Source organism: Ixodes scapularis, unplaced genomic scaffold (assembly GCF_016920785.2).
Source record: "Ixodes scapularis isolate PalLabHiFi unplaced genomic scaffold, ASM1692078v2 PGA_scaffold3__209_contigs__length_174095766, whole genome shotgun sequence".
NCBI classification, from domain to species: domain Eukaryota; kingdom Metazoa; phylum Arthropoda; class Arachnida; order Ixodida; family Ixodidae; genus Ixodes; species Ixodes scapularis.
The window spans coordinates 113,392,256-113,407,210 of NW_024609868.1; the positions used below are offsets into that span (position 1 = coordinate 113,392,256).

The following is a 14,955-nucleotide window of genomic DNA, read 5'->3' on the forward strand; positions in this document are numbered from 1 at the left end:
ATACGGCGTTCGAGCGCCCAGAGCGCTTGCACAGCATCTTGCTGCCCATGCGACGCCGTGTACCTCCTCAGTACGTCCATTGCGTCGAGCACTTCCCGAGTGCTCGTGATCTCGGCAGTTTCTTCAGGATGGCGTTCAAAACGTTTGCTTTCTCATCCAAAGAAAGAACTTTACGTTTCCTTATGGCAGCAAGCACGTAAGTGAACCGCCCGGTTAAAAAATAAAGCTGTTTAGTTTAGGCGGTGCCAATGTTTCCAACCTACACAGCACTCTTGACCGCACAGTTTACTTGCCCCCTTGCGCCCACAGTGTGCTTGCGCCTTGGCTTTACATCACGCTCGCAAGACGATAATCGGTCTTCTCCTAGATGGCACTGCCCGTGCGGTCGCGCCAGGGTCGCGCCATCACGTCGCTCACCCGCGGAAGTTGGCTCCTGCGCTACCCGCGGTACAGTGAACTATGATGATCAGTGAATGTCAGTGGTGATGCTGTTATGCCGTGTTAACTTTTTGCTCGGCATTTTCTGGCCAGCCTCGCGGAATCCGCTTTGCCGCATGCCTCGCCGGCGCTACCGACGCCGCATCCTCGGGCAGCCTAGGAACGTTGGAAGGCCTGTCCCCGTGAAGTAACCTATCAAGCGCTCGCGTTTGCGCATAATTTTTTTTTTTTTAACCACAATTTTTTTGCGAAGTTGTTTTTTAGAGTTGATTTATTTATTGCCTTCTATGGCAATGGCGCTTCGTTATATTGAAATAGCAGCTAAATAGACTTCATTATATAGGGACTAAAAATACATGGGGTCTATGGGCAAGAAATTATGAAAAATAAAATACTTCGTTAAATCGAGGATTTCGTTACATTGAAGTTCGTTATATCGAGGTTCGACTGTATTAATAAACCAGTTCTGGTTAAAAATGAAATCAAACTTGGTGATTCACAAATTGAATTAGTTAGCCAACATAAAATTTTAGGAGTACTTTTTTCCGAGTATATGATGTGGGACAGTCATGTTAACTATCTAATTGCTAAACTTTCCAGAGTTGTCGGCATTATTGCCCGCTGTCGTCATGTTCTACCAATCAGTATTAAGTTAAAACTTTACTACGCACTATTTGAGTCCAATTTAAATTACTGTAATCTTGTATGGGCTACGACAACTAAGACAAACCTTCAAATTATACTATTATTGCAAAAAAAAGTTTTACGTTTTATCGCGGGTGTCTCATATACAGACCATACAGAACCATTATTTTCTAGATATAAGATACTACCCATAGAACGCGTATATAATTATCGTTTACTCTGTACCCTTCGTTTCTCATCGCCAACACTCATAGATTTTTTGTATTTTATTTCTCAACTTGAGAAACGTGAAAGTAATCTAAACACACGCCGTGTCGACACTTGGCTCCTTCCTCGGTGCCGCACAAATTACAACCTCCAATCATTGCATTACAAAGTACCGTACGTGTTAAATAAATGTTCCACGAACAACATAAACATCTACACAATCGGCAAAAAAGACTTACGTACCTACTGTTTTAACTATTCATAGCTAATTTTGTTCTTCTGCTACTCCAATGTTATGTGACCTTGTTTTATTTTTCTTATCACCATGGTAAAGTGTTTTATATGTTTGTTGTCCGAGCTGCTGCCATGTATAAGAGGGACCCAGACCCAGTCAAGCTGCTTTTAGCAGCTTTTTGTCTGGGGACCCCTCCAGTACTTCTGGAAAAATAAAGTTTATTGTATTGTATTGTATTGTATCTCGAAAAAGAAAGTGCCCCAAAGAATGAAAATACCTACAGCAAAATACCGGACAAGCGCCCACTCAAAATTTAGAGATAATCGCGAAAAAATGGGGGATGGGCGCTTGTCCAGTCATCAATTTTACATATTAATCTACTGTACATATTTTCTCAGATCTTAGAAATTTGGGAATGGGCGCTTAATGTGGAATGGGCGGATGCGCGGTATTCTACGGTACATATGAAATGTTTACCAGTTATAGCTCAAAAAGGTCAGGAAATCAAGACAAACTGTTTCCCCACGACCTCTTAAAAGCAACATGCAGAACTTTGATGTTCGCATTACAAAAAAAGTGTGGCTTGTTATAGAGAAGTTTTTTCCTGGGAGCATCCCAACAAAAGTGGCTGGTGCCTCCTAGCAGAAAGTGACTGGTGCCACCTTCTGCTAGAAGGCACCAGCCGTTACCCGATTCTAAGAGTTCAGCCCTATCCATTAAACTCTTGGAGCTGAACCTTGTGACACTTGAATAAACAGTAGTAGTTATAACCATTCTTTGCTCTCTTTGTTATCTGTTTGGCATTCGAGTCTAAAAATCCAAGTTATGTTGTGGGCAGTTGTGGGCTACATGTTGTGCTGCACTGCCGTTTTGCAACATTGTCATCAGTTCAAGTACAATAGCAAAACCCTCAAGGAAAAACTAGGGATTCTGTATGAAGTCGACAATGAGCACTCGCATTGGAAAAGCTGCCATGTTCATTGCCCTGTCAACTGAAAGGTGCCTGGGATCAAGCCACAGCGACGACTGCAAACTGTTTCTGTCAAGAACAGCGGTACAGCCCAGGTACGGCCGTTCGCATAGCAGGTTATGTTGGAACTTGATGCTGCGTGCCTCACCGTACACTGCAATGCGGCACAAAGAACCAGATGACCTGACTTTCCAAGAATGTAAGCAGAAGGTGATGAGCGGTTCATGATTGATTTTGATGAAAGACAGAGAGGTTAGCCTGGACATTTGGCCTAGCTGGCTGCTCTGCATGGGGCTAGGGAAGAAGGGCAAGAAGACTTTTGGATTAATACAAAAGTAGCAATTCTGGGCACTCCCGGGTCTACCAGACACCGAATGCGGCTCCTGTTCTTTGACTCTGAATGCAGTATAGCCCGCTTATAACAAATGCCGCGAAAATCTAAAATCAGTTCGCCATATCCATTCTTTGCTATATGTGGACTTCGAAAAAAAAAAGCGAAAAATCAGCTGCTTCAGCACGCCACTTTAATGCTCTTCAAAATAGCCGTCGATTCGGGACTGTACGTACCACGTAAGGACGTCTGCACGATCGCCTGCCAATTGCGTCGAAGTGCAGGAAAAGACTTTGTCAGTCTGACCTGCCTGACACCAGCGAAGTAGTCTCGAAGGGTTCCCACCGTGGCGAGAGCCGTTCTGACGGACACCGATCTCGCGGAGTCGTCGCCACTCTCGTCACTTTCGCTACCTGCCTCCACATTAAAAGGTTACACTTCACGAGAGCTTCATCAATCATCTCCTCAGTGGCCACAACGTCGTCCTCTGTTGTGAGGAAGCTGATGAGGTCAAGGCCGGACGGCACAAGTTGATCCTTAGCCATAGTTTCCCCAGAGCCGTTCCAACGGCGCAGAAATTTCGGCAACAGTAGGGGCGTCGTCTCCGGCAAACGCTTCGTTGCCCGTAGCAGGGGAGTCTGGCAGCCTGGCTCGGGAAAAACCACCTCTTTTGAAGCAGTGTGCGATCGTGCCACGTTGGACGCACCACTGACCGTTTGCACGGCTTTGGCTAATGTCACCTTCTGGTCCTTCGGTGTCACGTTGGTCTGTAGATCGATGAGGCGACGCTCGACAACCCGGCGATGGTAATGGACCTCAAAGTTGGCGGTAACGCCCTGGTCCATCGGCTGAAGCTTGGCCGTGGTGTTTGGGGGCAGGAAGAGGACTTCCATGGCGTTAAGCAGCAGATTGATGTGATGCGCGCTACAGTTATCTAGAAGAAGCAGAACTTTCTGTTTCTTCGCGCCATGTCGTCGTCAAAGTCGGTCAACCACGCCAGAAAGCGTTCCCCCGTCATCCACGCCTTCCCATTTGCACGTACGTCACGGGAAGCGAAAGCATGGCAGCAAAGCCCCGCGGTTTATGAGATTTTCCGATGACCAGCAACTTGCACTTGCCGCCGCCATCCATATTTGCGCACACCAGGACCATGACACGCTCCCTGCCCGCCTTGGTGCCGAGACACTTGTCATCTTTTGATGCAAGCGTCTTGGCCGGGAACAGCTGGAATAACAGTCCTGTCTCATCTACGTAATAAATGTTGCAGTCGGCATACGTTTTGAAGATTTGGTCGAGATGTTTGTCCAGCCAAGCTTGGAGCACCGTGTGTGTTGTCCAGATGCAGCCTTGACCACAATGCTTTTGCAGTGATGCTGTGTCGGTCCTTAAACTGCTGCAACCAGCCGGTTTTAGGCATGAAGTCATGAACGAAGATGAACCCCAGGTTGCGCACTTTGTAGAGTAGAATCAGTCTGCTGATCGGGGCGCCCTTGGTACGCACGTCCAGAAACCATTTAAAGAATGCAGATTTAACATCCTCGTACAATGGCTTGCTAGTCTCTTGCAGTTTGCGCGGTCAGCACCACTGTCTAGTGCCGCGCCAATTTTGTTGCCGTTCTTAATGAAAGTCGCCAACCGATATTTTGGATGCCGATTTTTCGGACACGTTCGATTATTCTGACAGCTTTGCCGAACCGCCACTCACCCAATAAAGTTAATGTATAACATTGACCGAAATTTAGGACGCCAGAAAGTTTATTGCTCGATATTTTAGACATAATCTGAATGATTTCCTCTGTGAGGCATGGCAGGGCTGAGGCAGGGCGTAGAAGTGATAATTAGGGACTTTATTGAAGAGCTTAGAGGATTACATGTTAAGAGGGCTAGAGGCGAAGGCGGTCTGTCACACAAAGCGAAGTAAGCGGTGGGCACCCGCCGTTTCTTCCCTTACAGCCAGAAAAGAGGGACGAGGGGAAGCGGGCAGCAAACTCCATTGTTTCTTTGGACCTAATCGCTTCGGCTATTGTCGCAGGTGGCGTGCTGTGCGGCGAAGAGGCGTTTAAGAAGCGACGCCGGGTAGTGGTGCGAGACTTCAACTTCAAAAATTGTTTTCTCGTTTTAAACAAAAATTACTCTGATTAAACTTTCAGAATCAAAAGACGATCAATCGTTCTTCCAAACCCACCATATTTTGTATTTTTACTTGGACCACCTCATGGTGAAATAAACGGCTGTTTATGCGTCAAAACACACTTTTTGGCAACTTCAGGATTTTTTGTTTTACGGCAAGATGTTTAATTGAGCGGTTTAAAATATTTTTTATACGTTTTATACCTAAAGGGCGACCTATAAAAAGTTATATTAGGTCCCGGGAGCAATTATATATTTTTTAGTAAAATGAAAAAAATGTTGATTTTTGAATAAAATTATGTATTTTTTAAAAATATTTAAATTAAACAAAACAGCACAAACTCAACCACATTCTAAGCCGACAACCGTGCAAAGTTAAGAAAAAAATATAGTTTTGTGTTTCATAAAAAAGCTGATTTTTCGTATATTATTGAGTGATGCCTAGTTTCACGCTGTTTTCAAAAATTAAAATCGCGCTCACGTCATCACAAACTTTTTTTTCGTCAAAACTATTTTAGGGTATGGCTACGGACCTTGTGACCGAAGCCCATAAATTTTTTTTAGAAATCGGAGGTGGTCGAGCGCAACGTCTGGGACGTTTCACATGGAATGACCCAATAGGCTTAGTATTGAAGCAAACTTGGTGGACTAAATGTTGTCTACAAATAGTGCCAAATGGTGCCAACTTCAACTTCGCTGTTTGTGCCAACGAAGGCGCCGACAATGTGCAGCACTGAGATCAAAAAGATCAACGAACAAGTGAAAAGTAAACAATATAAAGTGGAAGTTTCATGGGAACTTAAAATTGACATTAAGCAAGTGGAAAGTGGCCAATATGCAGTGGAACATGCGTTGCAATTTGATAATTTGATTAAAATCAATTTTTCGGACCACTTGATTATTCGGACAATTTCGGGATCCCCCGCGAGTCCAAAAGATTGGTCGGCGACCGTATTGTCGACGGTGTTGACGGAGGTATCTCGTACCTCTTGGGGTTTGCGGATTTCTTCAAACCAAGTCAAACATCTTCCAGGGTTGTCCGCTTCACCTTCAGTGACAGGACCTTTCTTTTCACTGTTGGTGGTCCAGAAAGTGACATATTGCACAAAATCCGGGGATAGTCAGGGTCGGCAGCGGTAGGTTAAGTCAGGTAGGGTACCGTAGTGTATGGAGGGGAGTCCGCCTCAATGTTGAGAGAAACTTTGTATAGGTCCGTAGTCAGATGGCGAAACGGGGGACGAAAAAATGCGGAGCAAACAGGAACGGCCGAAAACCCTAAATTTCGTGCAAGCCACGCGTACTGTGGAGGACAAAACTTACCAAACAGAGCGAATTCCTCCCTCGCTCGGACAAAGCGTGGTAGCCGCCTTAGTTGCAGGATCCGTACGCAATTGTTTGTTTTTGCGATTATTTTCCACAAAGAAACCGTAAATAGCTTTTCTTGCACTTAATTTGAGTATGTTTTGCAACTTTTTTTTTGCTATATCCATGGCGGGCCTCCCATAGTTTTTCGTTAAAAGCGGGCTCGTATCTCATTGCGGGTATACAAACGGTAACGGGAAATTAAAATCCGTTTGTTATATCCATTATTGCGCTATTTCCAGGTTTGTTAAAAGTGGGCTGTACTGTAGTTCAAACTTTGTTTATTTCAAACGTTTCAACACCCACTTGAAATTAAAGGGACCATGAAATTACTTTTTTACTTTTTCCAGATAACTTTTACATTAAACCGTCAATGTTCACTGAATGCCGAACAGGCATCCGTTTTCGTCTCGGTTTATTAACTTCTACACAAAAAATTAATGAAATATCGACTTTTTCTTGACCGCAAAACAAGCCGTGACGTACGCTGCTTCCGGAACCGGAAGTTCTCTCGGCAGTTGGAGATGGGAGCGTTAGCGGCGACGAGTTGAGGTGTGCCGGTAGGTTTTACTGCGCCGATGTCACCGACGTATTTTCTGAATCGGCGCCTCTCATCGCCACATCGCAGCTGAGCGAAATTCAATGAGATACGTTGCGCTACAGCGACAGCATACGCCGTTATGCCTGTTGGGAAGTGCAGCGAGTCTTCCGGTGAAGACTCCAGAAGTTAACCCAACTGTCATTGTTGGTAAAAGGCGGCCAGTGTCAGTCGTTTGCAAAGCGACGTAGATGGAAACAAATTGCCGCGGCGTTTTTCGCGGTCTCGGAGATGCAGGAGCGAGCCGACGTTAAAAAAGATATGTTTGAACTACGAGTGTCAGCAAGAGCCAAGTAAATACCTGTTCACACTCAGAGCGGACGCGCGCGTTTGATGAAGTGCTGTATTCGCGCTGTTGGTAAGCGCTTCGGGACCGATCTTTTACGATTGCAACTCGATACTGACGCGACACTCGGCAAAGAAAGGTTGGACCGGTATTGCGCGTATACCTCCCACGAACTGTTACAGCTCGACAGTGACGTGCAGTCTGTCAGAATAAAAATGGCATACCAATAACAAAGTGTACATACCGTGTTACGAAGGTAATCCATACAGCGTTTATTTCAGCTCTATATCACACAAAACAAGAAGAGAGAATTGACGAGGGTCCCTTTTCGACGAGTGTTCGTCAACCCTGCCTCGGAAAACAAGGGGAAGAGATTGACCTCACCTCTTAACCTAAAATTGAGGTCAGCGATCAAACTATAATACGGGAAGGGTCCACAAGGGTAGCGCGGGCATATTCCATTCAGCACGCCAACCGGTCGTAGGCAGACAGACGGTCTTGCGACGAAGCAACGCTGCGCCGAGTCGGAGTGCCTGCTAGGCCTATATCCTGAGAGCTTCGTAGGAGCGGGATTCGCGGCTGTTGTCGCTCTTCTCGGGTGTTTGTGGATCCAGCGTTCTTGTTCGTCGTGGTTTGTTTTAAGTACATTTCTTTCTTGCTGCTTGAAGTCGGCACGCGCGAGATGAACACGTAGAAAAATAAACGTTCAGTCAGTCAGAGTTTTGAGAGGAAGGAAACCAAAGGAAATAACCGTTCTGAACTTGGCCCTGCCTTACTGCGCACGCACAGTAGTTGCTTCGTTTACCACACGATAGATGGCGCTTGGCTCTCAGCATTATCAAATTTGGCAATTTTCGCCACACATCTCTAATTATGCTACAAAATGTGGATCTGAATATTATTTAACAAAACTTTTAGGAAACATTCGCCGGCTATTTATTGTTTACGATCGCGGTGCTGGTGAGGTAGGCTCTTACCCAATAGGCGACCTGGATTTGGCTGACGTGCTCCATTTCCGCGGATGCATCGTAGTGAACAGGCGAAGGAAGGAAGGCGCAAAAGAGTCCAGTTTTCTTTTAAAAGTTCTATAGCAAATAATTTTTTTTGGCTCCCTAGTTTTGTGTTTTTGTGTTTCTTTTCACACCTTTTACGAGGTGCGGTGGATGAAATTCGATTTTAAAATCATTTCATGGTCCCTTTAACAAGCTTTTAACGCGTCTAGTTACTATAGACCTTTGTCCAGAAGTGCTCTTTTTAGCCTCGACCGCAAGGAGCAAAAGCGAACAATAATCTCGAACCCAAATGCTCACAGGGAGGGGGGGCTGCGTCGGCCTGCGCCGCCGCTTCCCGTTGAGGGCTTCTTCGCTGGTGTGCCAACTGCCGTTTCGCCGGCACCGGTCCTGTTTACCGCGGTATGTGAGTACAGTGCCCATAATGTGAGAGCCGTGTGTCCATACGCCACTTTGCCGCTGTTGGTTTCCATCTAGCCGAGCCAGAAAACATCTCGCGACGAGTTGACCGCACCGCGAGTGACGACGTGCTAACATACTCGGAGCCCTCGTTTACGCCGCTTCGCAGCGGCAGACAAGGCGCCACATTACAAAAGAAAGCTAATCTGGGCTGTCTATGTAACTAGACCCATTCGCTAGTCATTCGATGAAACGCTGTGGTCTCGTTTTCATTCGCTAAAACGGCGTTCGATCAAGTGAACGCCTCCCACTTATTTTGGCTCGGCAGAGCCGCGCTGCCGCAGAAAGGCAAGCAGATCGCGAAAATCGGTCTCAAACGTTTCACGAATGTAATGTCGTATACAAGAAGTCAACAATCAAGCATTTGAAAGCTACAAGAAAGCGGTAGCGAAATATTTACTACGCAATGAACCCGGACTGAAACACGGATGTCAAGGGTCAGCAGACACCAAGAACATTTAAGACAAAAAAAGGTTTTCTCTTGTTTTCTTGATAGAGATGGGTTCTCGAATGTTCACGACATCTTATCTGTTGAAGAACGGGTCGTGGAGGCTTCTGGTGAAGACATCGTTCACGATGTGCCTGTGCATTCGGACAGCCTGCCGCATCCAGCTCCCCAAAGCAACGCCGCCAACGCAGCCCCCCCTCCTGCCTGCCAGTTCTCTCCGCGTGGTGGCGCGAGCGTAGATAAACATGGCGGCGCCCTGGAATTGGCGCGGACACTGGTCTATACAAGCACCTTCTTCCTAAAACATGCTTCCGTGTCCGCATGGCTGATTGTCCCGCCCAAAGTGTACGATACACAAGCCTAAGCTGCTACGACACCTCTCTCCTTGTTGCCCTTAACTGGCCAGGTGAACAAGAAACTTAGAGAAAATGGAGGTAAGGAAGAAAAGAAGGAAACATACCAGCACAAGCGAGCCAAACGAGAAGACCCCGACGGAAGCAGAAAGTATAGGTTGCTGTTGGTGGGAACGCCCCCAAGGGCATCCTTGGTTTTGTTTGTTTTTGGCCATCGTTGGGGGCGTGTCCCTCCAAACTCTAAGTCTTTCCCAGCTTCACCTCTGGCGGCATCGTGTCACATCCAGAAGCTTCCTACCTCCAAGCTAGAGAGAATCCCCTCCCTCATCCACCTCACGAAGGACACCCACCTCCGTTTTTGTGCTCCATGGTGTCCTCTCCGGACGAGACGGAAGGGTCGGCTCCCGCCAGGCTGTAGCCCTCGATGAACTCAGTCTGGACGCTGTCATGAAGATCTGTCTCCGGCACGGGGTAGGTATCTGGGTAGGACACGATGTGGCACACGACCCCGTTCGAATTCTCTGCAAAACAGTGCACAGGCAGTCAGCACCCCTTCACCGCAAGCTGTTGTACGGAAGCTTAGACACCGCGGAGTCACTGACAGCGTAACAAGCGCATGATGTGGCACGTCCCAAGCGTCTCATTATCACTCCACAGCCTAAGAGATTGCGGTATTAGCCAATCAGAATACCAAAGAACCTATCAGAAAGCAAGAAGCGTCGACGCAATAAGCCACACCCTGCATTTCTCAAATCGTCAGTGACTACAGACTGCTTTAAAGTCGCATCTGGTGTCTCTGTTATACAACTTTGTTATACTCCATCTTCTTAACAGGCACTACAAGCTGTGTTAGCACTATAATCCTTCACGTGTTGCACGTGACCTCAAGTCCCTCGTAACAAGAAGGCCAAGCAACACAATCCGAGCTATGGATTGGCTCCATCGTGCACAGAGCCAATCCATAGTGTTGTGCACGACTGTGCGGGGGGACAAACGGATAAGGACATTGGCAAACGCCCCTTCGCAAGCCCAGGACTTTGTTGCTCGTGCGCGTCTCAGTCACCCAATGGGCCAGGTGGAAATTATGAGCTTTTTCCTAATGTATTCTAGTTTGCACATATAAATGTTTACTAACTTTGCCTGTATGTATTTGAGATCATGCCTACAAACTTTTACAGTGTGCTTATTTCAGTTGATACCTATGAATGTTTACAATCTTTCTGAGACAATTTAAGTTCACACCTATGAATGTCTGAGTAAAATAAATTGTCTCGTGACAGTTCTTAGCTGTCTCATCTCTAGTTCCCCCCCCAAATGGTGTTCTAGTTTCTTACGTTTTGCCGGATCATAAGTTTTATTTCCCCGATCCACTGGAAAACATATCAACGAGGTCCTACTGTATCTAGGGATGCCACAAACCACCCTAGGTTCGAATTCGAAAGGTTTCAATATTTTTGAACCGAACTGATGTTCGATTTCGAAAAGTTTAGATATTTTCAACCGTAGGGAGGTTCGAATTCGAAAAATTCTCAACTTTCCAGAATCTTGGGGTTTCGAGTTCGAAAAGTTCGAAGCTTTTACGGTTTCTAAAAGTTCGGATTCGAATATTTGTTTACTTGAGGTTTGATAAATTCGAATATTTCGAACTTCTCTAATTTGAAATTCGAGAGATTTGAATGTTTCAAATTTCTTTAGATCTAAAATTCGAAAAATTTGAACGTTTCGAATTTTCAAAGACATAAAGTTCGATAAATTCGAAGATTTTGAATTTCTTTCTACATAAAGTTAGAAAAGTTTAAAGGTTTCGATTCTCTTTTAGTTCTAAATTAGAGAAGAAAAAAAAAAAAAAACTTTGAAGGGTTCTGATTTTTTTTAAGTCCAAGTGCGCAAAGTTCGAAGACCGGTTTTCATGTTCCGCCACAGTTTCAGTTTCAAATAATGTTTTCACGCCTCACTGGTTTTCACGAAATCAGGCTTAGAAAAGTTTGGGTGTGATATTTAGACTGCGCAAAGTTGGTCAGGCAATTAAATGAGACGACGAGTGCCCCGCATGTGCTGGAATATTTGCCAGTGCAGTGATGTGCAACAATAGATCAGCAATTGTGACCACCAGCCCGGAGTGGTCATTAACGTGCATTACGAAGTAGTGATCCTACGAACGCACTGTTTAACAACACTCATCCAGTTCGAAACGGCCAGGGGCAGGCAGGTGGTTGAGGCTCAGAAAAACCTTGAAGTAATCTGGCAAACTGCCCCCCTACCCCCTTGCACGCTGGTAGTAATCCGATCGAACGCCGCCCGAGTGACGCTGGCATATAGTAAGTTTAGTTTGTACATGATGCAAAATCCTGAGACTGATAATGAAATTTGAAAGAAAAAGTGTAAGAAGACAGAAAAAAGGGGACAGGACAACGTCTCGAACTCAACTCAGCTGAAAACTCAGCTCAGAACAACGTCTCAAACTCAATTCAGCTCAAAACTCAGCTCAGGACAACGTCTCAAACTCAACTCAGCTGAGTTTGAGACGTTGTCCTGTCCCCATTTTTCTTTTTTCTTACACTATTTCTTACGAATTTCACTCCCAGTCTCGGGATTTTGCATCATGATCAACATACACCAGCATGCCTGCACCTTGACAATTTTTTTGTTTGTAATTGCTTTGGAGGTTTATTTTCTGGGGCGAAAGAAACACCGAGCAAAACGCACAGAAGCTGACGCAACTTGAGGTCGAGGAGCATTCTACCATACCAGTGGCGTCAGAACAAGAAAAGCGGGGGAGGGGGGGGGAGCTCCAGTCTCTCCCCCCCCCCCCCCTCCCCCCAGATATTTCGGACTGTTAAAGAAAACAATACGGGGAAAGAAGGCATGGTCGAGCTTATTTTAATCTGAAATTATTTATGCATAACTATAGCTACTGTCGCTCTTCACTGCATAAAAGATTGCGTAGATGGTCATTGTTAAGGCCAGTTCTCACATGCAGAGAAGCGCTGATGTAACGCTGCTCACGTGCCGTCAGCGCTAGCACGAGGTCAGCGCTATGCTTGTTGCGCTCCGCTGCATGTGTGAACAGGCCTTTAGAAACTCGTTGTCAGGAGGCACTACTCGTCACATGCTCGGTGGCTCGAAAGTTCAAAGCTATGTCTTTTCGACCTAAATAACTCTGCCATTGGTAAAAAAAAATCAATAAATAAACATAACAATAAATGCAAAAATAAAAAGCTGGAGAAAAAAAAAAAAACATCAAGAACCTGCCGGAAGTGTTGTATTCTTGCATATTCAGAGGCCCAGAACTATCAAACAAGTTTCTCCTACCAAAATGCGTACAGGCCAAAAGAAACACGTCCCAAAAGCGTAAAATGAGAAAAAACAAATTTTTTTTATGACGCGCTGAACTTGAACAAGTTTAGAAATCTTCCCCCGTGAGTTAATTTATTCCTCAACGTGAAAAAAGCAATAAATACGTTATTTTGTATTCTACAGATGGTAATGATATGTACTGTCTCTGGTGTTAATTTAAATGCGATACCCAAACAATGTAGGCGAAAAAAATTACCAAGTTTAGGGCATCATTGTCCGTAGGTACATGTTTGGATATTTATTCGAAACTCGTATTGAACAACAATAATCATATCTTAAGACGACACTCACCTAGGCTATATATAGATCATTCTTAAAAGGTTTAACATCTCTACCATAAATAGCTCCGGCTATAGCGCGCTTCAAATATGGCAAAAACGACAATTGTCAAAAACCCGTCGTCCTTCCTCGCTTTTTCGGGAATCTATTTTTCTAAAACCAAGCATGCCAGATGATTGAAATAAACGGCATTGTCTTTCACAAGGAATGCATCACCCAATGTAAAATTGCAAAAAATGAAACCGCCCGCCGGTCTTTCGAAGTTCGACGAGCTTTGAACTTTTACCCTAAAAGTTCGAAGTTCGTCGAACTTTTGACTTTTCAGGAATCGAGAGTTCGACAATTTTAGAATTCTTTAGATTAATAGGTTCGAAAGTTCGAAAATTATCGAATTTCTTAGCGTAGGAAGTTCGAAAGTTCGAAAAGCTTCGAAATTTTTAGTGCAATAAGTTTGAAAGTTCGAAAATCATCGAATTTTTTCGTCTATCAAGTTCGAAAGTTCGACAAGCATTGAATTTTGGAGCGTAATAACTTCGAAAATTCGAAAAGCGTCAAACTTCTTAGTTTAATAAATTCGAAAATTCAACTTCCGTCGAATTTCTCGATATGGAAAGTTCGAAAATTCGAAATCTTTCGAACCTTTCAAACCGCTTGATTCGATCATCGAAACTTCAATTCGAAAAAAGTTTGCGGCATCCCTAACTGTATCTATGCTTAGACGAAAAGATGTTTCAAATTTAGCCTTATATCAAGCAGAAAATCGCACTACTTGCTGACTGACAAAATTGTCGCTCCTGGTGACATTGCACCATGATTCCCATGGCCACCATATGCGGCTGCAAATTGAAAATTAGCCACCTTTTCTCCTTCGAGATTAGGCAGCAGAATAGCAGTATTTCAAAGAAAGGTGACGCGTTTACTCGCACTTCCGCAGAGTAAACAGTTTAAAAAATGCAAGCTGTAAATTCTTTCAACGTCAAAATTAATGCATTGCACCTTTAAAGGAGCTGTGCAAGAGTTTCAGTGCTTTGCTTAAATAAATTGGGAGTTGGTGTCTCGACCTTTTTGAAGTAGAGAACAAAAAAACGCTTTTGCCTGCATGTCCTAGTTTTTATTATAAAATTAACAAAGATTGAGGTTTTTGGCGCCTCTCAACTCCTTCACCATCTTCCGAGTCACAGGTGCTGTGTTGTCAATGGGGTTGGCGCGGGGTTCCGGTGAAGCTCTCTCTCTAGAGCCATCCGTGAGCAGCAAGAACTTATCCGCTCGCGACCGCGTGACCATGCGCTGGGGGGGGCAGTGCGAACAATATGGTGAAAGGAGGAAAGTCTCATTCGGGTCCGGCCATACCCGTCCGGCCCTGTCCCCCTCCCACTCCGGCTTCTGGTGGCTGTTCGCGGTAGCAGATAGAGCTGACAGTTTTGTGGACCTAGGATAGATGGCGCCACTAAAACTCCGTTTAATAGAAGTTTTGTCGATGACACCAGGTTTTTGACGAAATTTATATTGATGTTAGAACAACAAGATTTAAAGAATAGTTACCTTTTATAGAGCAGGTATTCGCACAACTTGCTATTTTTTTACAAGACCCCCATTGACGTCATGCCGCGCGTTTCTCACGGCCGCCGCTTGCGGCTGCAGGTCGGAGAATATTCTCATTTTTGCCTCGCGATTATGCGGCAGAATCGCAACATTTCGAAGGAAGGAGGTGTATTTTCCGTCCTTGTGACAAGGTGAACAATTTAAAAGAAATAGAAGACGCCAATTCTTTCAACGTCAAAATCGTTGCACAGCTCCTTTAAAGCGGCACTAAAAAGGATTCTGCGATTGTCTGTTCTTGGTCTCAA

The 14,955-nt window shown here is 44.9% G+C and overlaps 1 protein-coding gene across 1 annotated transcript in view; it reads right to left on the reverse strand.

Moving 5' to 3' along the window:
- Positions 1-14,955, reverse strand: part of LOC8053708 — a 65,804-nt gene that overhangs the window by 33,210 nt on the left and 17,639 nt on the right. The window contains exon 3 of the mRNA XM_029981605.4: positions 9,823-9,993. Within this exon, the coding sequence (XP_029837465.1) occupies positions 9,823-9,993 (171 nt within the window). The remainder of the gene's footprint in view (positions 1-9,822; positions 9,994-14,955) is intronic.